Raw genomic sequence first — 26,992 nt, 5'->3', positions numbered from 1 at the left:
CCCTTTATCAGGATATGTCATTTGCAAATCTCTTCTTCCATTCTGAAGATTGCCTTTTAATTCTGTTGATTGTTTCCTTCACTGTGCAGAAGGTTTTTATTTTGATGAAGTCCCAGTGGTTCATTTTTGCTTTTGTTTCTCTTGCCTCCCAATCTAGTAAGAAGTTGCTACGGCTGATGTCAAAGAAGTTACTGCACATGTTCTCTTCTAGTATTTTGATGTTTTCCTGTCTCACACTTAAGTCTTTCATCCATTTTGAATTAATTTTTGCATATGGTGTAAGAAAGTGGTCCAGTTTCATTCTTCTGTATGTTGCTGTCTGTTTTCCCAGCACCATTTGTTAAAGAGACTGTCCTTTTCCCATTGGATATTCTTTCCTGGTTGTCAAAGATTAGTTGATCATGTAGTTATGGGTCCATTTTTGAATTTTCTATTCTGTTCCATTTGTCAGTGTGTCTGTTTTTGTGCCAGTACCATACTGTCTTGATCACTACAGCTTTGTAATATTACTTGAAATCCTGAATTGTGATGCTTCTAGCTTTACTTTTCTTTTTTCAAGATTGCTTTGGCTATTCGGGGTCTTTCGTGATTCCCTACAAATTTTAGGATTGTTCTAGCTCTGTGAAAAATGCTGATGGTATTTTGATAGGGATTGCATTAAATGTGTAGATTGCTTTGGGTAGTATAGTCATTTTAACAACATTTGTTCTTCCAATTCATGAGCATGGAGTATTTTTCCTTTTCTTTGTGTCATTTTCAATTTCTGTCATACAGTGGAGTTTTAATGAAAACTTTACTTGGTCAGATTTTTTTCTGAAACTGTTACTCAGGTGGTTAAAGAATTCAAACTGTTCTATAGTTCTGCCTGTTTGCTCTCAGTATAGAATGGATTAGACACAAAAATCACAGGCCATAACTGTAAAATTTTAGGGAAGTAGTGTGTACTTACACAAAAGTGGTGGCTGTGGCGGATGTGAGAAATTAGAGGGAGAACAACAGGTTTTGTTGACTGATTGTTAGTAGAAGTTAAGGAGAAGGAAGAGTTGTCAGCATTAGCTCCTGGATGGTAGATCAAATTCCCAGCTGCAGTGGTCAAGCAGGTTTGGCGTGCTGGGACCAATGACAGACACTTCGGAAAGAAAGTTTCGTGAGAAAACACAGGTACATCATAAGCAGTAATGGCAGCAGCAGGTAGGGGCAGAAATCACAGATCAAGTTCATATTAGATCATAACAAGTAAAGATGTTAGAGGCAAAAACTGTGGTTCAGGATATTAGACTAAGGCATGGCCTCAGATTATGGTGCAGAAACCATGAGAGCTCCACACAGAGTGGTCCTTCCGGGAATTCACTGGAAATGAGTCTTGGTTGATTGGGGTCAATTAGGTCAAGGAAATGGCCTAGCAAGAATAAAACAGGAGTAAACTGTGGTCACAGAAAAGATTGATTTCCCTGTCCTAGGAGGAAGAAGAACCCCCTGGAATGTATGTATAGAAAGTGACCTAAGATGTAAGACTGATCCCTGAGGACTATTCAGGGAGATTATTGCCCATTATTGACATTAAGTTGCTCAGTGTCTCACTTCTCTCCCATGACAGAGCCAAAACAATTTCCCAGTACGTATGGATTACCTGAGTAATTGTTATTAACATACTGCTGACCTAGCTTGCCTCTGGTATGGAGCTGCTTTATCTTTCTAAAGCATCATTTTCTTTGTGTCATTGCTCTACGTAAGAATCTCCTAAAGCCATGCTTTCTATCAGATTAAATTCCAGTGCTTTAGTCTGGCATTCAGAAATCTTATCAGTTTACTTACCCTTTTCCATGAATGTAAATCCTCTGCTCTGGGAAGGTTATTACCGTCTTTTCATATATGCTGTGTAAACCTAGAATGCTCATATCTTTTCCTGACATTGAAATTCATATTTTTTTTCTTCCTGAAACCTGATTTTTTTTTTAAAGATTTTATTTATCTGAGAGAAAGAGAGAGAGAGAGCACAAGCAGGGGAAAGCAGCAAAGAGAGAAGGAGAAGTAACTTTTCCCTGAGCAGGAAGCCTGATGCAGGGTCCCAGTCCCAGTTTTTATTTGACTGCTTCTGTAATGTTTTCAAAAGTCTTAGTCTTCAGAATAGTGGGAAAAGATTAGTCATTTGCCTAGCTGTTCATTTAATAAAGTGTAACTTAGAAGAACAAAATGTAGCCTCCTTGTTGAAAGTTCTTACAGATTATTTTGATATGACTTCTTAGATATTAGCTATTTAAATAATTTTAATAGTTTGTACGTAATCTGCATTATGCCTTCATAAACATGGAAGAGACAATAAAGAGAATAAGATTGCCATCCTAAATAATAATTTTTTCTAATATAAAATAATTTTTATGAAATGTATAAAATATAATTTTTGTATTGTTGATAATCATGTAAATTGCTATTAACTCCCAAGAGGCGGAGTGAAAATATATATGAAAAGGTTTTGTTTGACTAATCAAATCCACTCCTAGGAATTTACTTCAAGAAACTCTTTGTACATCTATGGAAATATTTTCTATGCTGGCCGTTTTAGCATTGTTTTATAATAGTGAGATACTGTGAATCACCTAAATATTCAACTGTGTGCAATTCATTAATTATGCTATGGTACAAACATTTACTATGAAATATTATACAGTTACTAAAAAATGGCCTACTAGAGTATTTAGAGTATTTAGTGACATGAGAAAATAGCCCTGATATATTAATAAGTGAAAAATATCAGATTACTGAACAGTGTAATGTAATCCCATTTTTGCCAAAAAAGAAAAAAATGTATCTATAAATTTTAAAAATTCTGTCTTCTGAATTATATACTATTCATTACGTTTGTAATAAAAAAAAGTCCTTCTATTAAAAAGTAAATTTGCTGTAGTTCAGAGAGAATAGAAATAACAGTGAAAAATTATCCACAAGGAAAGGTGTGGAAATTAAGGAAAACCAAAGAGACTTCCTTTCCCCCCATCATTTATACACACTCCTTCTAATTCTGTTAATCTTAACCTTAGGTAGAATTCAGAACAACCATTGGTAATAACTGTACTATAGTGATCTAGAGTTAGCAACTTCAGTTCTTAATCTAAGCACTGCCACTAAGTGGTTTCCTTAGTGGTAGCCCTGAATAGCGTATCAGGGTTTCATTTTCTTCTTTTAGAAAATCAATAGACTGGGGCGGCTGAGTGGCTCAGTTGGTTAAGCGTCTGCCTTCAGCCCAGGTCATGATCTCAGTGTCCTGGGATCGAGTCCCAGGTTGGGCTCCCTGCTCAGTGAGGAACCTGCTTCTCCCTCTCCAACTGCCTGCAGTTCCCCCTGTTTGTGCATGGTCTTTCTCTCTCTGTCAATTATATAAATAAAATCTTTAAAAATGATCAATAGATTATACTGAACAGACTTCTAATTAGATCAATAAGGCTATATAGAGAGCACATAGTAGGCATTCAGCAGGGTTAGGATTCTTTCTAAAGAAACTATTAGCTCAGAAATGTCATTTTTTCTGAAACTGAAACTTCAGAAATAATCACAGATCCTTCAAAGTGCCAGCTTAGAATTTTCAGGCCCTTAATGATATTTATTGTAGGATCTTTCAAACATTAATTCATTTTATTCATATGGCAATTTATTTATAAAGTGATTAAGTTCTCCAGAAGACAATATTTTCACACTTGGTCATTTACTCTGTTAATTCACTTTCAGCATAATGAAAAGCATTTAACTTCTAATAGAAGATGTTACTTCACACAGTCCAAATTTATTTGCTTTCTTTACTTTAGGTTGCTATCAACAGAACAGACATTGAAGACTTAGACTTCTATGCTACATCTCGGGAAAGGAGATTTCGTTTGTTTGCTTCTATAGAATGTGAAGGGCAGTTATTCATGACTCCATATGATTTTATTTTGGCTGTTACAACAGATGAGCCCAAATGTAAGTATATTTTTTAAATTCTCTAATAATTTTATAAGATTTTTTTCTTATCTCTAGTTTGTAAAAGTGTGGAACAGGGTAAGTTTTCAGAATAACTAACCAAGTAATGTGGCATTTCAAAAGACATTATGCTATATAATCTTACTAGACTAATATTTCTTATAAACTCTTACTGATATCTCTTTTCATAAACTTTCATTTATTTCCTCTTTTTCAGTTCATCAAACTGAAAAACCACCTTACTCTTGATATTCTGTGTATTAGGTTCATATTTTTCCTATTCAATTCTTCTATCCAGCATGAACAGAGTAATTCAGAGGGTTGGCTTTGAAGCTAGACCTGGTCCAAGAATTCTACTTGTATCTCTTCTGTATTTGTCATGGCTCCTACAGGGCAAATTTAGACTGTTACTTATCTTTCCATATGTTAGAGCAGTGGTTCTCAAACTCTTTGGCATTATATACATTCTTGCAAACCTCTTCAGTGTCTGATTAATAGAAGGTAGCTGTATTCTCATATGCTTTTTTTATTCAATAGTTGCAGTGTATTGTTTTTCATGAAGTATATTAAGAAAATCTGCCTCACAGATAAAGAAGTAGGAAAAAGGAAGAGTATTTTAATAGCCCTTTCAGATTATTGTAGATATTCTTCTCTGATACTATCTCAACACTTGGCTAGTGGTAGTTTCTTAAAGTTTAGTTGCAATGCAGAATTTGTCATCTTTTGTCATCTGCAATGCAGAATTTGTCATCTTTTGTCATCTGTTATGTTAAAATCCATTGGGCTACACTGCACTTTGAATGGTTCTTTTACCCTTATATAATCTTGTAACATCAAATGGAAGATACTGGTTGACTCGGTTACGCAGATCTTCCAAGTGTTGACATATTTATTATGCAATATATTTTTAAGATGACATTCAGTGATATTGTCATAATATTCTCATGAAAGTCTTTACTTATTGGAAAGCTGTCAAAATCATGGTGGTGTATACATGTTTTCCCAAATTCTGATTTTTACTTGAAAGCTCAAATGTTATCACTGGCAACAAATATTTTCAGTTGTTTTCTTTAAGTGATAGCTGACTTTGTTCATTTGTAAGAAAATGCCTGCCAAATACCTAAATCTAAATAACCATAATTTGTCTGTCATTTTTTCTTTCAAGTAAAAATCATGTTCCATGAAAAAAAGTTCAGTTCACAACTCAAAGAATCACTGTGCTTTCTCTCAAAACAGCCATAGTACTTTGGAATGCGACAGAGTGCTTCATGCACACTTCCCATTTCATCTCACAGCATATTATGATGGACTCAAAGACACCTATCAAATACCAGGTATAGTAGTAGGCCCTGGAGATAAAGTGGTGAGGGAAACAAACAAACAAAATAGATGCCCTTCATCCTTACGATGCATACAATCTGGTGGGCAAAACCAATGCTGATCAATGAAATATACAAATAAATAGCAAATTATATCTGTGCTATGAAAGAAAGATACTTGAGGCTGTGAGAGCGTATTTTTGAGAAGTAACTTAGGTAGCTCAGGGAGATCTTCCCTGGACGAATAAATATCCATGTGAATTGGGGAAAAGTTAGCTAGGCTAGTAGGAAGTTGAGAATAGAGAATTTCAGTAGAAAAACAACAGGTATCAAGGTGCCATGACAAGAAGGAATGTGATACATGTGAGGAGGGGAAAAAGATCTGGGTGGCTATAGTGCAAGGAGCAAAGAAGAATATGGTAAGAAGTGAGGGTGGGTATGTGGGGCAGTGCCAAATCATTGAGTCAGTAAGCTTATATTAAACATCTTTGTTTTTATCCTAAAAAAGTAATGGAAAATCATGGCAGTAGTTTAAGCTGCAGAATAATTTGGTGTGTTAGAAAATAACTCAACTGAGTAACTTTTAAAGATCTTTTTGGCTTTATTCAATGATTCATGAATCAGGCAGCATCCAATTCAGCAGTTAGTGAGGAGTTCCAAGGGGTTGTACAAAATAAAAGACATACAGGCATGAGGGAACAGGAAGAAGGAAGTTATACAAGGCAAAAAAAGTGGGTTGGTTATTGTAAGATCACTTTCCTTTAGAGGACAGTAGGGGTCTCTCAGGCAGATGACTAACTAGTCCTGATTGACTGATTTAAGATTCCATTTCTGGCAGAATAGAAACTGTAATTAAGTTAAGTCTTGGCTTGGTTATGTGGGTCATAGCACAAGGAACTCAATATTGGACCTGTTGTCTGCTTTTAACAAGTGTATACCATTATTACATTGTGTTTTGAAAAGGTCTTTCAGGGTGGACATAGATTGGAGAGAGCCAGAGTGAGCATGAGCAGATCAGAGAGGAGACTCTTGTTCAGGCTTGAAAAGCTTCTAATAATGATGGTAATGGTGATGATGGAGTAATGAGTACTAAAAATTTCTGGCTTGTTTACCTGTATGGATGGCAGTAGGGATCAGGTTTGAAAGGAAAAATTATAACTTCAACTTTGGACATGATGGATTTACGATGCCTTAGATGTCTAAAAGAGGCAGTTGGATCTGGCTTTCAATCATGCATTTCAATTCATTGAAAATCAATGTCCTAAATAATCAGTTGTTTGATAATCTACTTGAAACTCTCAAACAAATGTCTTGAGTTATGTTAGAACAAATTATAGCCATTTTTCTTCAGAACCAGGGATATAGCAAAACTAAATCCTCAAGATCTAATATATAGCATGGTAACTGTAGTTGACAGTACCATATTGTATAATTGAAATTTGCCAAGAGAGTAGATCTTAAGCATTCCTAATAGTAACCAAAAAAATAACTATGTGAGGTGAAAAAAAAATGTGGTAAAGTTCAAAAATTTAAACCCTAAATAATTTGGCAAATTGGCTACTTTGCAAATTAGCTTTTAATCAATTAATACTTGATATTTTAGATTATTTCCATTGGAGGTGAGGGGAGAGGGCTGTGTAGAGGACTGTGTAGAGTAATTAATGCAAAGAGTTTGGATGAGATTGCCTGGAGGCAGTATAGTATAAGAACAAAGATGACCAAGGACCAATCCTTGAGGAACTCCTAGACTTTAAATGATGAAGGTACAACAGCTTCTAAGATGAGCCTCAAAAGGAAAAAACAGGAGTATCCAGAAACATGGGAAGAAAATCAGGAGAATGGAGGTATAGAAGCCAAGGAAAATGAACAGAATGGTCAAATGAGAAGTCAGATGGGGACAGAAAAATGTCTACTAGATTTAGTAATTTGAAGGTTTTTGATGATTTTTTTTTAAAAGATTTTATTTATTCGACAGAGATAGAGACAGCCAGCGAGAGAGGGAACACAAGCAGGGGGAGAGGGAGAGGAAGACAGGCTCCTAGCAAAGGAACCTGACGTGGGGCTCGATCCCGCAACGCCGGGATCACGCCCTGAGCCGAAGGCAGACGCTTAACTGCTGTGCCACCCAGGCGCCCCTGATGATTTTTTTTAAAAGATTTTATTTATTTATTTATTTATTTATTTATTTATTTATTTATTTGACAGAGAGAGACACAGCCCGTGAGAGAGAGAACACAAGGAGGGGGAGTGGGAGAGGAAGAAGCAGGCTCCCAGCGGGGCAGGGAGCCTGATGCGGGGCTCGATTCCAGGACCCTAGGATCAGGCCCTGGGCCAAAGGCAGCCGCTTAACGACTGAGCCACCCAGGCGCCCCTATTGATGATTTAAAAAAAAATTTTTTTTATTTTAATTTTTTTTATTATATTATGTTAGTCGCCATACAGTACATCCCTGGTTTCTGATGTAAAGTTCGATGATTCATTAGTTGCGTATAACACCCAGTGCACCATGCAATACGTGTCCTCCTTGATGATTTTTAAAATGAAGTTTCAGTGTGGTGATAAGCACAAAGACCAGACTGCAAGAGCAGAAGATGAAGAAATGAAAACAGTGAGTATAAGGGACTCTTTCAAGATGTTTGGCTGTGAAGTAGAAAGGAAATGAAAGATAGTAGTTGACGGAGAGACTTTATCATTTCGGGAGACTCTGAGGCTGTCAACCGAAGGAGAGGGAACTATATGAACAAACACATGGGATCAAGAGAGTAAATGGTGTATTCTGAGTAGTCCACTTTGGGAGTATGTAGGGTAGTAGTGATAGAAAAGGCTACAAATTAAGTAGGGCTCTTTTTTGGAGGAATTTGAGGGCTATGGTAAGGATTATATCTCTCTGTGCTCCTTTAACCTCCCTTTCCTCCCTCCCTTCTGGAAATATTTATTGAGTACTTACCATGTGCAGATAACTGTATTTTGCCTTGGAATTGGTTGTTTGATACTTTTTGTCCTCTTAAAATATTTTAAGCTTCGTAAGTGTAGAGACTGTACATAGAAAAGGCCCTTTTACAAAAATAGGTACATATGTGTTCCATACATTTGTTTAATTGATTTCATACAATGTGGACTTTTTATCTTTATTATTAAGTTAGCACATATTTGATAAAACTATTGATGTATTTTTTAGAATATCAAATGGTATTTTTTAGACAAATTCCATAATTTTTGTCAAACTTGTATTTGAGAAGTCATGCATTAAGTAACAAATTAGAATTTCGTAGTTTGAAAATTTTTAATAATTATTATCTTGAATTTTTTTCTTCATAATATACTGACTGTAAGCCTGCTGGTGGTTTTTTACTTTTTGGAAATATATTTCAAATTTGATTCTTTTCAAGGTATTACAAAACCACCACTTGCAGGAAAAAACATTCCATTATAAAAAAATCTGCACAGGACATTTAGTAACCACAAGTTAACATCAGTTAATTTCAAACTGGAACTTTTTTTTTCCTATTTTCTTTTTTTTTTTTTTTTAATTATGTTAGTCACCAAACAGCACAGCATTAGTTTTTGATGGAACTTTTAAAACATAGTTAAGAATGATCACTAAAGATCAAGATATTTGTTAAAACTTTTTTTAAAGTGTAGGGTTATGGAAATAAATATTTCCTCAGAAGAGAAAATATGTTTCATAGACTGAATATTAAATCTATATATATCAACATGGCATATTGAAATTAGACAGACTTGTATTTAAATCTTAGCATTCATTTAGTAGCTTTGAGAACTTTGTTAAATTATTTAATCTTTTGTCTCCTCATTTATAAAAATAAAAATAATAGCAACCTCATGAGGTTTTTGAGGATTGAGTGATATTGGTTGTGTTTAGCATAGTATCAGACACACAGTAAGCACTTAATAAATGTTGGTAGCTGTCATTGTCACCATCATCATCATCGTTTGAATTCATAATCATAATTTTTAACAAAATCTTAAATATAATTTTATGATGACATCAACAGGAAAAAATTGGTATGCTGTGTAAACATTTGCTTAGTATTGTTCAAATAAATGTTGATCGAGATACACATTTGATTGTTGATTATAGCTTTGTGTTTGAAATCTAGAAAATGTCTTATTTTACCTACCTACCTAAATAGAACCTAAAAGGCGAGTTTCCCATCTAGAACTAAAATAAGTCATGGATTACCTTCATATAGCTTCAAGTATTACTTTAATTTTAGTTTAAAAAATATATTTTTAAAAAATTTCAGTATTAAAAATACGAACATCAACCTATAGGTGAAGAAATAAAATACATCCAATAGAATTGAAGTCCCTCTTCACCCAAGTTATATTTATATATGTAGTAAGTTCATATGAAATAAGGAATTTAGAAAATCAGAAAATCCTTTGAAGAACAATCTTAATGGCTCTTTAGTATTTATAAAAAAAAGCTAATAATACTGAACATGGTGACATATCCGGCAGAATGAATATGTCTTTTGTGAATAATTTACCCTGGAAATCTCATAAACCCTACAAAACTCAAGAGTGTGTCTAACTTCCTCTTCTGATAAGTAGCTTCTGAACATTGCATAAAAGCACATGCATATGTACTTTTGTGCCATTTGTTTTTTTTCTGTTCCTACTGCTGTATTTCAAAAGCAACAGAATAATAAATATTATTTACAGTGTTCTGTTCTTATGAAAAGCAGAATGTCTTTATGAAATAAATGTATTGGAATTAAGGCTAAATGCTGACTTCTTTATAAACCTGTGATTTTAATCATTTGATTACACATTTGTATAAACTATATTAGGTAAAGAAAGGATATTGTTACTACATAGAGAAGAAATTGATCTCCATAAAAGTCAGTTTGCTGAATTTTAGAACATACTTCTACCCTTTTGATCTTAAAGTGACTTATATTGCTTACAAAAAAGAAAGTTACATGGCAAAAACTGCCTATCTTATTGTCTTGACTTCGATATACTGTTTATAATAACTATGGTTAATTATAAAGAAATAGCCACATAGCAATGTAGAAAAATTATTGGTTGTCATTATTGTAATGTAGCTGAAATAATATTTGCCAGTTCCTAATGCAGCTGTGTTATAGGACTTAATCACATACAAACCTGGAGATAATTCTTGGGCAGACATTAGATATTCAGAGTTTACAAATCTGAGGAAAGGAAATAGCAATGTTGACTGCGCATTTATTCCAATATTATAAGATTTATAGTATTTGAGATCTTCAGGGGTGTGAGGAGGAATCAGAAAAAGAAAGTGATCTCAGGTAATTTATTCAACTATAACACTCTTTTCTAGAAATGATTCTTAAATACAGGGAAAGAATGGAATACAGGCTGAGGGTCTCCCTATCGTATTAACCTGCTCTAGTCTTCATCTCTTTTTTCATTGCCCCCATCCTTCCCCTTCACCCTAGAGAGATCTGGCATTTGAATATAACTAGAGAAACTAAAGCGGAGATCATAGGCAGCACCTTAAAATTATAGTTTCTCTATGTTAATATTTTAATAATGTTAATGTTCTAGTATGAATATTTAATAAATATCAGTATTTGTGTTTTTAAGCCCATAGGATGTTTAACATGGAGTAAGTTAACTTTATACATCCAGAAATCCCCAAAGTAAGATAATGATTATGGAAAATATGTTTCCTATTCCACTGATATCACTTACTATAACTAGTTTATAGTACATGAAACAAATACATAACATAAATAAAACCTATACCTTAGATCCACATCTCAAAGTTAAAAAATACTTTGTCTTTTAGATAGAGAAGCTTGGTGTTATGAGTTAGGGTTGTAATTGGTTACTGATTTCAGATGTACATTACATGAAGTATTTATTGTCTGATTCTTTTATATTTGTTTTTTACAGTTGTTAAAACATGGAAGTCACTTACCAAACAGGTAGGTTAAAGCTCTTGGTGTATGTATGCATGCACACTGTATATATGTATACCCACTTTGGAAAATAGTTTGTCATCATCTATAAAATTAAAGATACACATACCCTGTACCTAGCAGTTCTCCTCTTAGATCTCAGTTCTGCAATAGTGCATACAAGTATACCTAGTAAAGTTAAACTTGAATATGCCTTATGATCCAGTATTTTACACTAGTCTCTATACCTACAGAAACTCATACATGCATGAGAGGTTCCAGCAATGTTATTACATTATTCTTAATGGGTCAGAAAGTCTACAATACAATGTCAATAAGATAAATAAGTTTTTATATAATCATACAGTGAATACTATACCAAGTGAAAACAAATGAATTATACTGGCTTAAACTAGATAAATCTGGGAAACATAATGACAAACAATTCACAAAAATTACAGTTCCATTTACATAAAGTCTAAAATTAGGAAAAAGAAGCCACTTAAGGATGCATTCATAGGTGGGAAAACTAAGGAGTGACAAATATTAAATTAAAGACAATATTTACCTCTGGAGGAAAAGGAAGGAAATATCAGTGAGAAATGCAAAGAGGCTTCTGAAGTAGTGGTAGTTTTCTATTTCTTACAATTTCTAACTTTAAGTTTTACATATATTCCTTTTGTATTTTTAAATGTATGATAAACTTCAATGTAACAAAACCATATTACTATAGCATTCTAGGGAACTTCCTTAACTAGTAATAGAGAATCTTCCAAAAGTCTGTAGCAAACATGATGTTTACATGTAAAACTTTAGACATTCTCTTTTAAATTAGATAGAATACAAGTATGTCTGCTATCACAGCTACTACTTGGTTTTATTACACGTCTAAGCTGATGTAGCATATTAATTTGCTAGGGCTGCAGTAGCAAATACCAACGTTTGGGTGGCTTAAACAACAGAAATTTATTTACTCATAGTTCTGGAGGTTGGAAGTTCAAGATCAAGGTGTTGGCAGGGTGGGTTTCTTCTGAGGCCTCCCTCCTTGCTTGTAGATGTCTGTCTTCTCCCTATGTCATCATCACATGTCATTGTTCTGTGCATGTCTGTATGCTGCTGTCTTCTTATAAGGACACCAGTCATGTTGGAGTAGGATCAACCCGTAATGACCTTCTTTAATATCTTCATTACCTTTGTAAAGGCCCTGTCTCTGAATACAGTCACATTCTGGGGTACTGAGAATTATGACTTCAAATGCAAATTTGAGGTGGACATAACTCAGGCTTTAACATGTAGTAGTGTGACAAGAAAAAAAGAGGTTCTAAGGATCGGAACAGTAACAAACAATATGATTGAGAGAAAAATATAAAAATGCATAGATTTCAAATTTATTCAGATTTATTAAAAGTCTAGCAAGGTTGCTGCTAGTGTTTCTGCACCAGCAATTAGAAACTGTACCATCAAATAAGATACTTTTCACAATAGCAACAAAAACTATTAGATTCTTAGTGTACCTAACAGAAGATGTGCAACATATTATTATATTTTTTAAGAGATATGAGTAAGTGAGGAAATATATCATGTTCACGGATGAGTCAATCGGAAGAGTAAGGGCCCAGAATTTTCAGAACAATTCTGAAAAGAAAGGAAGGGAAGCAAACAGACAAACAATAGGATGAGAACAGTTGGGCCTGTCTCATATTAAGATTAATAATAGAGCTATAATTAAAAAAGTATTATATTATTGCAATAATTTTTTAATTAGATGAAAATAATAGAATATAGAATCCAGAAACAGACCCAGGCATGTATGGGAAGATCTGTAAGTCACTGGAGGAAAGATTGACCTTTAGGTATTGGAACTATAGTCTTTCCAACATGGGGGTAAATACAATTAAATATCAAACTGACCACCATATACAAAAGCAAATTTCAGATGGATTAAGTTCTTACTTTGACAACAAAAAATTCTGAAATAGTAGAAGTGAAATAAAGGACACAAGAGCTTTCCTTAGATGAGACACATAAAGCAAAGCTCAAAGGAAATTTTGGAAAATTTTACTAAATTAAATATCAAAAACTTTGGCATACCAAGAGAATGCCAACAATGTTAAAAGATGAATGACAGATGGGAGAATAGGCTTGCAATATATTAACAAAACATTAAGTGTACTGTACTGATATAGAACTCCTGTAAATCAATATAAAAAAGATAATCAGCTCAGTAAGAAAAAAAAAGGTAAACATAGAATGGCTGAACAATATATATAAAGGACCTCAACCTCACTAGTGATTAGGGATATGCAAATTAAACCAATAATATGATACTGTTTCACACCCATCAGATTACCAGCTTCCAGAAATCTAGCAATACCAGTAATTAGCAAAGATGAAGAAGGAAGAACCAGGTGAGGGTGTAAATTTGTATATTCAGTTTTGAGAGAAATTTGGCAAATCTAATAAAGTTGAAAGTACATATCAAAAACTGTACTTCTAGAGAAGTGTACTAAAGAAATATTACACCAGCAGTCTTGTACGCGTTTTCTGCAGCATCGACTGTAATAGCCAAAATTTAAAAAAAGAAATAATATAAATGTCAGTTGAGATGAATAAAAAAATTGTGAAATAGGCATATCAAGGACAAATAGAGTAATACAGAATGGCAGTGCAAAAATACATCCGAGGTATAGGTATCAACATGAATGGACCTAGAAAACTGAAGGTTGAATAACAGCAGGTTGCAGAATTATATAGACTGGCTTGTCTTCAAGTGCAAATACCTTTTCAGGGGTCCATGAAGTCAAAACTGTTGTTTTTTTTTTTTTAATTAAGTCTTTTTTATTTCTTAAATTATATCTTTGGATCCTTTTTTCTTTTTTTTTTAATGTTTTTTATTATATTATGTTAGTCACCATACAGTACATCCCCGGTTTCCGATGTAAAGTTTGATGATTCATTAGTTGCATATAACACCCAGTGCACCATGCAATACGTGCCCTCCTTACTACCCATCACCAGTCTATCCCATTCCCCCACCCACCTCCCCTCTGAGGCCTTCAGTTTGTTTGTCATAGTCCATAGTCTCTCATGCTTCATTCCCCCTTCTGATTACCCCCCCTTTCTTTATCCCTTTCTTCTCCTACCGATCTTCCTAGTTCTTATGTTCCATAGATCAGAGAAATCTTATGATAATTGTCTTTCTCTGCTTGACTTATTTCACTTAGCATCATCTCCTCCAGTGCCGTCCATGTTGCAGCAAATGTTGAGAACCCATTCTTTCTGATAGCTGAGTAATATTCCATTGTATATATGGACCACATCTTCTTAATCCAGTCATCTGTTGAAGGGCATCTCGGTTCCTTCCATGATTTGGCTATTGTGGACAATGCTGCTATGTACATTGGGGTGCATATGGCCCTTCTCTTCACTGCGTCTGTATCTTTGGGGTAAATACCCAGTAGTGCAATAGCTGGGTCATAGGGTGGCTCAATTTTTTAACTTTTTAAGGAACCTCCACACTGTTTTCCAAAGTAGCTGTACCAACTTGCATTCCCACCAACAATGTAGGAGGGATCCCCTTTCTCCACATCCTCTCCAACAATTGTTGTTTCTTGCCTTGTCAATTTTTGCCATTCTAACTGGCGTAAGGTGGTATCTTAGTGTGATTTTGACTTGAATTTTCCTGATGGCTAATGATTTTGAACATTTTTTCAAGTGTCTTTTAGCCATTTGTATGTCATCATTGGAAAAGTGTCTGTTCATATCCTCTGCCCGTTTTATGATTTGTTTGTTTCTCACNGGGTTTTCCATATAGAGTATCATGTCATCTGCAAAGAGAGACAGTTTGACTTCTTCTTTGCCGATTTGGATACCTTTGATCCCTTTTTGTCTTCTGATTGCTGTTGCAAGGACTTCTAGTACTATGTTGAATAATAGTGGCGAGAGTGGGCATCCTTGTCGTGTTCCTGATCTTAAGGGAAAGGCTTCCAGCTTTTCCCCATTGAGAATAATGCTTGCAGTAGGCTTTTCATAGATGGCTTTTATGAGATTGAGAAATGTACCCTCTATTCCTACACTCTGAAGGGTTTTAATCAGGAAAGGATGCTGTATTTTGTCAAATGCTTTTTCTGCATCAATTGAGAGGATCATATGGTTCTTGAGTCTTTTCTTGTTGATATGATGTATCACATTGATTGATTTGCGAGTGTTGAACCATGCTTGCATCCCAGGTATGAATCCCACTTGGTCATGATGGATAATCCTTTTAATGTACTGTTGGATTCTATTAGCAAGGATCTTGTTGAGGATTTTGGCATCCATATTCATTAGAGAAATCGGTCTGTAATTCTCCTTTTTGAGGGGGTCTTTGCCTGGTTTGGGGATCAAGGTAATATTAGCCTCATAGAATGAGTTTGGTAGCTTTCCTTCTGTTTCTATTTTTTGAAATAGCTTTAGGAGAATAGGTATTATTTCTTCTTTGAATGTTTGGTAGAATTCCCCAGGAAAACCGTCTGGGCCTGGAGTTTTATTATTTGGAAGGTTGTTTATCACTGACTCAATTTCTTCATAGTTAATTGGCCTATTTAAGAAATCTATTTCTTCCTGTTTCAGTCTTGGTAGTTTATAGGTTTCCAGGAAGGCCTCCATCTCTTCCAGATTGTTTAGTTTTTTGGCATATAGCTGTTGATAAAAGTTTCTAATAATCCTTGCAATTTCAATGGTGCTGGTCGTGACCTCTCCCTTTTCAGTCATAATTTTAATAATCTCAGTCCTTTCTCTTTGTTTTTGGACAAGTTTTGCCAGTGGTCTATCAATTTTATGGATTCTCTCAAAGAACCAGCTTCTAGTCCTGTTGATCTGCTCTACTGTACTTCTGGTTTCTAATTCATTGATTTCTGCTCTAATCTTGGTCAGCTGCTTCCTCGTGAGTGGGTTAGGCCTGTCCCTCTGTTGCTGTTCCAGTTTCTTGAGGTGAGAATATAGAAACTGCATTTTAGATTTTTCTATTCTTTTGAGTGAGGCTTGGATGGCTATGTATTTCCCCCTTAGGACTGCCTTTGCAGTATCCCATAGGTTTTGGACCGTTGTGTATTCATTCTCGTTGGTCTCCATAAATTGTTTAATTTGTTTTTTGATTTCCTGGTTTATCGAGTCATTCTTGAGCAGGATGGTTCTTAGCCTCCAAGTGTTTGAGTTTCTTCCAGGTTTTTCCTTGTGGTTGAGTTCCAATTTCAGAGCGTTGTGGTCTGAGAATATGCAGGGGATAATTTCAATCTTTTGGTATTGGCTGAGACCTGTTTTGTGTCCCAGAGCATGATCTATTCTTGAGAATGTTCCATGGGCATTTGAATAGAATGAGTATTCTTTGGTTCTGGGGTGTAGTGTTCTATATATATCTATGAGGTCCAACTCTTCGAGTATGGCATTCAACGCTCTTGTTTCCATGTTGGTTTTCTGCTCTNAGACCTGTTTTGTGTCCCAGAGCATGATCTATTCTTGAGAATGTTCCATGGGCATTTGAATAGAATGAGTATTCTTTGGTTCTGGGGTGTAGTGTTCTATATATATCTATGAGGTCCAACTCGTCGAGTATGGCATTCAAAGCCTTTGATTCTTTGCTTAGTTTTTGCCAGGGTGTTCTGTCTATTTCTGATAGTGGGGTGTTGAGGTCCCCTACTATTACTGTGTTCTTATCTATATGTCTCTTTATTTTGGTTAAGAGTTGGCTTGTGTATCTTGCTGCTCCCCTGTTGGGGGCATATATATTTATAATTGTCATATCTACTTGTTGGATACATCCTTTAAGAATAATATAGTGCCCTGCTGTGTCTTTAACCATCGCCTCTAGTTTAAAATCCAGTCTATCTGATATGAGAATTGCTACTCCAGCTTTCTTTTGAGGTCCATTTGCGTGGAAGATGGTACTCCATCCCCTTACTCTAAGTCTGAATGCATCTTTGGGTTCAAAATGAGTCTCTTGTAGACAGCAAATGGATGGGTCATGTCTTTTTATCCAATCTGCAACCCTGTGGCATTTTATGGGAGCATTTAGGCCATTCACATTGAGAGTGATTATTGAGAGATATGATTTTAATGATGCCATGTTGCCAGTAAAGTCTTTGTTTCTATCGATTGTGAATTTCTGTTCTGTAGCACTCTTGGGGCCTTTTTACTTTAATAGAACCCCCCTTAATATCTCCTGTAGTGCTGGTTTCATGGTTACAAAATTGGTCAGTGACTGGCGATTCTGGAACGTCTTTATTTCTCCATCAATTCTGAATGACAGCCTTGCTGGATAAAGGATCCTTGGCTGCATGTTTTTCTCTGAAATAGCTTTAAAAATGTCCCCCCAACCCTTTCTCTCATTCCAGGTCTCTGTAGACAGGTCTGACATAATTCTGACCTTTGCCATGGTACGTGAGAAATTTCTTTGCTTTGGCTGCTTTCAATACTGTATCCTTGGATCTATCATTTGTGAATTGCACTATGACGTGACGTGGTGCAGGTTTGTCATGGTTGAGCTTGGGAGGAGTCCTCTCTGCCTCTTGGACATGGATGTTTGTTTCCCTTGCTTGATTAGGGAAGTTTTCAGCTAAAATTTGTTCAAATATCTCTTCTAGACCTCTGTTTTTCTCCACCCCCTCGGGGATGCCGATGATTCTGACACTGGAACGTTTCATTGAGTCAGTAATCTCCCGTAACGTACATTCTTGAGCATGGATTTTTTGGGGTCCAGATTCTATTTTAGCTTTGTCTTCTACTAACCCATCCTCCAATTTGCTGATACGTTCTTCTGCCTCATTCACCCTGACCGTCAGAGCCTCTGGTTTTACTGCATTTGGCTCATAGAATTTTTAATTTCTGCCAAATTCACTCTCATTTCCGCCCTTAGAGATTCTATATTCTCATTAACATTTTCATTAATACTTTTTTCAAGTCTACACATCATCTTGACCATTGTTACTCTGAATTCCATTTCTGATAATTTGGTTATATCCATATCCATTAGTTCTGTGGCAGAGGCCACAGATTCATTGTCTTTTCTTTGCTGGGGGGGATTTCTCCTTCTCATCATTCTGATGAGGAGAGGTTGTTTGTGGTGTCCAGAGCCCAAATTATTTCCGGGGACCCAGGCCCTGTGCCCTTTTTTTATAGGGATCTTGGGGATGTGGGCTTCTTGATTTTTCAGCCTGCCTTCTGGGGGAGGGGCCTGCCGCGCCGATACTCAGGCAGCCCTGTGGGTAGAGTCTCTGTTTCCCCTGCGAGGGGGGATGGGGGTGGGCACACTGTGAGCCGGTCTTTCCAGGCTTTTGTTCTCTGGCGGCTTTCCCTGGCGGTTTGCTGTGCCTCTTCTGAGAGTCAGAGCAGCAGTGGCCGAATCTCAGCCTTTGTCTCAGAACAGAGGGATTGCGGACCGTTCTCCACTGCTGCTCTGGCCACTTTAACTCTGTTACTGTTGGTGCTGCTCAACCCTGCAGTGTCCTGGGATGTGCGCCCCACACCCGGAGTCCCAGCCCTCACTTCCAGGGCCGGCGCGTCTCTGTCCTTTGTGTTTCTAACACTGCCAGCCGCCCCGCACGTTCCCGGAGCTCCCAGTCTCAGTCTGGTTCCAGTGAGCGCACCGGAGGTCTGTTTCAGTCTGGTGGCACGCGTTCCCCGGCTCACGGTCTCAATCTGCTGTCTTGCGGGTGCCGTCCTTGAGTCCGCCCGCTCCCCTGTGCAGGTGGCTACCGCTTCCCGACGCCTGAACGCGGGAGCTCACTTCCCCTTCCGTTTATCTTCCGATATCTGTGCGCGGTTTCACGTCTCCCCGCTTTGTACCTCAATATTCAGCGCTGGAGATGTTCATTTGTAGAGATCCAGATGTATCTTCCTGTGTCTCAGGCTGATTCTGTGGATGTTCAGGCTGGTCTGGTACCTATCCAGCTCGACTCAGGGGACCGGCTGAAAAAGAGGTCCCCTACTCCTCCGCCATCTTAACTCCTCCCCAAAACTGTTTTTACAATAACACCGAGAAGATACTTGTTTTATTACTTTCATTCTCGCAAGTGTACAGTGGAGTTTTCTAGAGGCTACAGGATGACTGGTGATGCCATCATTCTGACACCTAATAGAATATGTGCTTGGGTATTTTTGAGGTTTAAAATTTTATCATTTCTACTTCCACATGCATTAAATATTGATAGATACCCACATAAACAATATCCCCTTGGGATAATTTTTAGAATATAATGAATTACATTTCCGAACTGCTAATATAGAACTGCTGTGTAGCCAATAAAGTGCAATGAGTATTTGGCAGGATAAATATGCCCATGAAGTATTAAGTGCAAAGAGTAAGTTGCAAAACAATATGTAGAATATAATTTAGTGTTTGCCACAATGACAAAAACGCTATGTAATTATGCCTGGAGAAAGAATTAGACTAAAAGGACTTAAATAAAACTTTCAATTATGGTTCATTCCTGGATTGCAATTAGTTTTTATTTCCTATACTTGCTAATTTTCCTATAATGCATATATGTTAACTATATAATAAGAAAAAATTGTACTTATTTAAGAAAATTACATTAATCTTTTACAAGACAACTATAATTCTAGGAAAATTAGTTTGAAACAGCAAATATCTATTTAGTACGAACTTGCAGTACTGCAATAAAACTCTGATGCTAACCACCCAGAGTTAGTGTCAGACTCCACGGATTTAAGACTGCCCCCAACAAGACTGCCCTTATTTCAGATGCCAGTTGCAAGTTCTGGGCCACCTACACTTCTGACCAACTGGCTACAAATCCAAGAGGCTCCCATAATTCCCATAATTAGACTGTTTCAGAACTAAGATACATTCTATATTTATAATTAACAATTTATAATTATTTTAAGGGACACAAATCAGGACTAGCCATATGAAGAGATTCTGAGGACAGGTATAGGAAGATCCCAGACATAGACCTTCCATGCCCTCTTCCCATGGAGAAGTGTGTCATCCCTCCTGGCACATCAATATATTTACCAGTGGAAATCTCCACTGAGCTTGGGTGTTGAGTTGTTATTGAGGGTTTCATTACATATGTATCATCAATTGATTCATTGGCTAAGTGATTGAACTCAATCTCTAGTCCCTTTCCCTAACCCTCCCCAGAGGTGGGGAGAGCTCAGAGCCCCAACCTTCTAATCCCATGGTTCTTCCTGGTGATCAGTAAGCCATCCTGGGTCATCCTATTAGCTAAGTGTGATTCAAGGATATAGCATCTTCCAGGAAACAGGGGCAAAGGCCAACCAAATTATTTATTATTTTTTTAAGAATTTTTATTTATTTATTTGAGAGAGAGAGCGAGAGAGCAGGAGCAGGGAGGAGAGAGGGAAGCTGGTTCCCTGTGAGCTGGGAGCCCCACATGGGGCTCAGTCCCAGGACCCTGAGATCATGACCTGAGCTGAAGGCAGACACTTAATTGAATGAGCCACCCAGGCCCCCAAATTATTTATTATTACAACACCACTACGTGTAAGAGACCAATATCTAGGCACTGGGAATGAGGAGAGAGATTCCCAGTCTGAGTAGAAATACAGATTTTACTACATTTCAAAACTTCTTAAAGTGAGCTGAAGACAAAGATCAGTATGTTAATTAGATAATCCAGACCAGAAGAAGCTGAATTTTTACTAAAATAAACTGGTTAGTCAGTAAGGATCTGGTCAGTCATTTAGTAGTTGTGTGACCTTGGGTGAGTTCTTATCCTCTTTAAGTCTCAGTAAAATATGCATAATGAGGATTGTTAATTAAAATTAAATGAGAGATTGTATTAGCCCATTGTCAGGCACACAGAGGGCACTGAATAAAAGGTAGCTGTGTTTTTTGTTTGTTTGTTTGTTTTGGTTTGTAAACTCTAGCTGAGTTCAAGGCAGAAGAGATGAAGTTGAATACATAGGAATAGTTAAAATGGAGAAAGATGGGGCGCCTGGGTGGCCCAGTCATTAAGCATCTGCCTTCGGCTCAGGGCGTGATCCTGGTGCTCTGGGATCGAGCCCCACATCAGGCTCCTCCTCTGGGAGCCTGCTTCTTCCTCTCCCACTCCCCCTGCTTGTGTTCCCTCTCTCACTGGCTGTCTCTCTCTGTCAAATAAATAAATAAAATCTTTTTAAAAAAATAAATAAAATGGAGAAAGAGTAGTTGATATTTATATAATAGATATAGTATACATTAAAGTATATAAAATATATGCAAAATGTTTTTTAATCTCTTGCTCTAACAAAAATATTTATGAGCTTATTTTTGTTTATTGTTGTCAGTATTCCAGCTTCTCTTCGTCATTCACACCTGAGTTCTTACCACTGTGCTGTTGCTGCTCTCTTCAGACACTACTGACTGTTACTTGCAGTGCAGAGCTAGATAGCTCTGTGAAGGAAATGAGAGCGGGGTGCACAGATGGGCCTCAGGGAATCCATAAATCCCCTAAAAATTCCTCCTGCCTTTGGCAGCCCAGGGTTTCCTTATTTGCCCGTCAGCTCAGCTTGGTAATAAAATAAAATTAAAAAAAAAACCCAGTTTATAATGTCACAGAACATTTTTAGGTACAACCACATCAGGAAGGGTTTGTCTAAAAGTGCTTCTCAAAGTGGAATGTGGGGGAAAAAAACACCCAGAGTTCTTGTTAAAAATAACACATTTTGGTTCAGTAGGTCTGGGATGGGAGCTGAAATTCTGCTTTTTGAAGATGCTTTCCGGTTATGCCTAGGTCATTGCAGAACCACACGTTGAGTAGCAAGAATCAGGTCTGGAAATAGAAGTGGTTTCTAGTGTTTTTCAGTGTGTTACTTAGCAAACCACCTTTTTTATTTCAAATTATTTCAATTTTTCTCATCAAATCCTTTAATAATATTTCTTTACAATTAACCAAAATATAATTTTCACTTAATTATTTTGAACTCAGTATGCACAATAAATTCAAAATTCCTTTAGTATCTGAACAATGATTCAAATGTTTAGATTTTCCAAAATAGCTCCCAACCTGCTGTGGTAGTTTGACTTAAAAACAAACAAAAAAGGCTGACTAAGCAATTGATGTCTGTGTTCTTTACTGAATATATAAGTTAAAATTAGAAAAAAAATGGAAACAGTGGTCATAATCACTCAGTACCTCTGAACTCCGTCTGACGTCAGCACTCTGAGTCACTGCTAAAATATTCTTTATTCTTTCCCAATATGATCCTCTGTCCATTTACTTCCTCCACAAAGCGCCCTAAATCCAAGAGGGCTACAGAAAAGAGACAGTATATAAAGCCAGGACATCATCTCTGACCTTGGTTAGGAAATCCACCATTACTTACCGCTTTCATGAAACTATCATTTTCTAACTGGTTCCCGAACTTAAACTCACTGTTTTATCTTATTTGATTATTTTAAATATCTTCCTCCACTTGCTAAATTTATCTGAAATTTTTGGTAGCTCTAATTGAATTCAATGTAGCTTCTTTATGATTTATTTTATATTTGGACTGTGGGGAAATATTGGGTTTTGTGGTTGAACGAACCACAGGTATAGAATAGAAAAAATACAGCCATTTATCAGGTCTTTTAAGCAGAGTATTTTTTTTTTGTATAAGGCATTTAAATATTTTTTATCTATTTTATAAGTATGTGGTTTACCTATTAATTGATGTTATATTATAGGAATTAAATCAAATGCTCTCAGAAACACCACCAGTTTGGAAAGGATCATCAAAGCTTTTTCGTAATCTTAAAGAAAGAGGTAAGTTAACTTTAGTACTTATGCATTTTAAAATGGACACTATATAATTTATACTCTCTCTATATATTTTTCCTTATACTTAAGATAATATAACAGTTACATATGTGTGTATATGTGTGTGTGCATAGAGAAAAAACTGAAAAGAAAAACACCAAAATATTAACGATTGTTTCTGGGTAGCGGAATTAAAAGTGTTTCTTATTTTTATATATATTATTCATGTCTTTCAAATTTTTTAGAAGAAAGTGAACTTTTATGGCTACAAAAATTATTTTTCAACCATACTGAGCAACGAAGGTTATATTTAATTACAGAAAGCATTTTTCAAAAATACTGATCTCTAGCTGTTTTTCTTCCTTCCATTTTACTTCTAAGAGATTATAGATTTTTTTAAAATTTAATAATCAATATGAAGAACTTATTGGATATGTCTTTTGGTCACCCAGTTTGAACATGTTTCTTTTAAAAACACTCGCTGCAAAATCCACCTCTTTTCAACCTACTATATGATCCATATCTATGTATCTAAGCTGTTAATTTTTACATTTCCTCTCAAATTATATAGCTTTTATTCTCCTTTTCTTTTACACTTACTTTTTGTACATATTTATAGAAAGACTAATAAAATCTCTTTAATCTTAAAAAAGGAGTTTTTCTTGTAAATATACTTTTTTATATTTTCAAATATAAGAGTATAAAACATAAAAATGTTTAAAAAATTATATAGACAGTTACCTTTTTCATTTTCATCAATTTTAACATATTAGTTTGAAAATAATTATACTCTAGCATGAAGACAAATATTTTAAAGGATAATTATAATCCTGTGTATTTATCTGAGTAGAATTAGAAATTCAAATTGCTTCCAACTGGTTCAGATGGAATCTGAAAGGAGTAGACACCTTACCTTTTACTGTAGGCTTTTCATAACTAGGGTTTTAAAATCTTTGTGAAATCAGGGCCATGGTATCTTTAAAGCTCTGAAAAATTTTTTCCTGGAAGTTGTCTTAAAGATTGTCATTCAAATCTTAGGGTGGGATGATAGGATCAGGAAAATTCAAAGCTCAGAAAGATAAGTTAGCAATTTAAAAATATTTACTTAATACCTCTCCTGGGAAAATACAAATTGGGTCAAGTATAATCTGAGAAAAATATATGCATGGAAAATGGAAATTCTTTGTAGTCAAAGAGAGGGTTGAATCTGGAAGCCCTAGGTTTAGGCTTGTCCAAATCTTCTTTATGTTACATGCGTATTTGCATGTTTTTTGGGAGAAAAGATCTATTCAGTGCTATGCCACAGAATTATCTGTAGTGATGGAAATGTTCTGTTTCTGCGTTGTCTCCCATAGTAGCCACTAGCCAGATGTGGGCTTTTAAGCACTTGAAATGTGGCTACTGTAATAGAGAAACTGAATTTTTTATTGTATTTAATTTTATTTGTTTTAACTTTAAGTAGCCACATGTGACCAATGGCTACCTTGTAGGACAGTGCAGAGCTATGTCATGGTGATTGGATTATCGAAGGAATCCATGTATGCAAAAAGTTTTATTTTTAATTTTTGTTTAAAGATTTTATTTATTTATTTGACAGAGATAGAGACAGCCAGCGAGAGAGGGAACACAAGCAGGGGGAGTGGGAGAGGAAGAAGCAGGCTCACAGCAGAGGAGCCTGATGTGGGGCTCGATCCCATAACGCCGGGATCACACTCTGAGCCGAAGGCAGACGCTTAACCGCTGTGCCACCCAGGCGCCCCATGCAAAAAGTTTTAGAACCATTAGGTTAGGTGAAGTAGAATGTCACAGAGAGCCTTGCTTTTTTATAAATAGGTCTAAGTGGCAAAAGAATTTTAAAGCTAAATCTTGAGAGCTATTGAGGATTAATTTACAAATGAATTTTATCTGCTTAAAATATTACCCCGCAAGAAAATGTTACGCAGTTTTAAAAAAAATTGATATGCAACATTTATGAAAACATGTATTTCAGACTTAGTTATAATAGCCAACTGCATAATGTATCATAATATAGGAACTAAACAGTATAATGTTTTTAAGGAACTCCCCCAATAACTTTTTTTATTGAATTTTCAAAAGAAACCTACTTGACATCTTTCTTACCATCTTTTTCTAAAGATCACAGCATTGCTATATGCCTAGCATATGTATTTTTATTTTATTTTATTATTTGATCTTGGGTGCCTTAAAATAAATTAAAAGGTGAGTCTAATAGTTTTCCATTTTTATAATTGGAAAGCATTAAGAATCTACAGTTCATGTTTAGTAGTATTTTCTCTTTTCCTTGATCATTTTTATTAAATTATATCATAAGTTTCACTTTGTTCTTGTCTGTGGATTACACCACCTCAAAAACCATTTGGTCCTACAGACAAGTACCTACCATGATAATTATGATTAGTACTCTCACTGTTAATTGTTCACTGAGGGAAACCTTGAGTTAATTATCAAATAAAAGATGTATAGTAGTTATTAAACTTCTTTATACCAACCAACGTCTCTTGTGTATTCCACCAGGTCAATTAGAACAACAGTCAGTGAGATGGGATTATAGAGACAAAGAGCCCATTTCCCAATCCCATTCCCTTTTTTCCTTTTTCTTTTCTTTCTTTCTTTCTTTCTTTCTTTCTTTCTTTCTTTCTTTCTTTCTTTCTTTCTTTCTTTTCTTTCCTTCTTTCCTTCTTTCTCTTTCTTTTCTTTTCTCTTTTCTTTTCTTTCTCTTTTTCTTTCTTTCTATGAGGGATCCCTATGTAATCTAGGTATTGTATCTTTTATATACATTGACCATTCCAGAATCTTTCTCCCATAACATTCATGGCAGTCAACCAGAACTATCTGTCTATAGGTCACAATATTGTAGTATAAACAAAAGAAGGGAATGCTTTCAGGGCCTCTCGCTAGTTCCCTTCAAGTCTTCTGACAAACTGCCTGACAGTGACTCCTCTTCTCTTTGTTCTCTAACAAAGAGGGTAGCCTCAAAGGACATCAGGTAAAATGGACTTTCAGGATTCACAGTCTGATTATTTAAGGATTTTTGTATACCTTTTACTAAACATTAGGACTATCTGATATCTGGAGAAGTGTTACTGACTTACTCCTGATTTTAATTTTCTCAGGATCCACCTGGAAACTCACTTAAGCATTAGTTCTAGTTTGGGGTGTTATGTCCAAAAGCAAGAATTTGAGTAATAGAATATATATTGTATTTACTCCAAACAAATGCCTTTTAAACTTTGTAATTCTTGGATTAAGAGAGCTCCGGATGCAGTATTCAGAAAGTGTAAGCCATGTAATTAAGACAAAAACTTCTTAAGAGTACATTTAATAGAAGCATTAACTTTGTCAAGAATAATAATGATAGCATGAATGCAGAAAAGTGATAGTTTTGTTTTTTAATGCAATTATAGAAATTGTATTTGTAAGCAAGAATGTCTAAATTTCGAGAGTTAAGAAGTACTTAAGTACTTTACAGTTTAACCATTTTCCACCTTTTTATTTATGTTAGATTCATCCATTGAAAACAAGCAACAAGTTTAAAGTTACAGTTATAAATAAACAATAGAATTTTGCTTTCTTTGCCAGTATATCTAGGAGCATTAATGGGAATTTTGCATGGGTTTTTACCGAGGCATTATGTAACAAATTAAAATTAATTTTGTTGCTTCTTTTGCCATGATTTTTAATAGTTTAGTCTTGTTTAAAACAATACTTAGAATGTTCTGTAAAATGGTAAGTTCCTTAGTAGTGTTACTTATTGTTACTGTAAGAACAATATTTTGCTTGATGAAGTAATATTTTATATATAGCATTACTAATACTATTTTTCTTCTAGGTGTGATTTCTTACACAGAATATCTTTTTCTTTTATGTATTTTAACAAGTAAGTGTACTCATTAAGTCTACTTTTGGGTACAGTTTTCTTTTTAAATCAGAATCTTAGAAAACAAATCTTAGATTCTCTTACTATTGAAAATCACCTTAGGTTTATCCATGGTTATTTTGCAAAACTCATGTCTAAATGTTATCAGCAAATGCTAAGCATAGC

At 35.6% G+C, this 26,992-nt stretch overlaps 1 protein-coding gene across 3 annotated transcripts in view; it reads left to right on the top strand.

The window, feature by feature from the left end:
• The window catches only part of MICU3 (mitochondrial calcium uptake family member 3), a 107,331-nt gene that overhangs the window by 40,011 nt on the left and 40,328 nt on the right, over positions 1-26,992 (top strand). For all 3 annotated transcript variants that reach the window (XM_034647539.1, XM_034647541.1, XM_034647540.1), the window contains exons 2-5: positions 3,801-3,954; positions 11,181-11,212; positions 22,857-22,935; positions 26,780-26,827. In XM_034647539.1, coding sequence (XP_034503430.1) covers positions 3,801-3,954; positions 11,181-11,212; positions 22,857-22,935; positions 26,780-26,827 — 313 coding nt within the window. The remainder of the gene's footprint in view (positions 1-3,800; positions 3,955-11,180; positions 11,213-22,856; positions 22,936-26,779; positions 26,828-26,992) is intronic.

This window comes from Ailuropoda melanoleuca, chromosome 18, assembly GCF_002007445.2.
Source record: "Ailuropoda melanoleuca isolate Jingjing chromosome 18, ASM200744v2, whole genome shotgun sequence".
Classification (NCBI taxonomy): Eukaryota; Metazoa; Chordata; class Mammalia; order Carnivora; family Ursidae; genus Ailuropoda; species Ailuropoda melanoleuca.
This window is presented reverse-complemented; position numbering and strand designations above follow the sequence as displayed.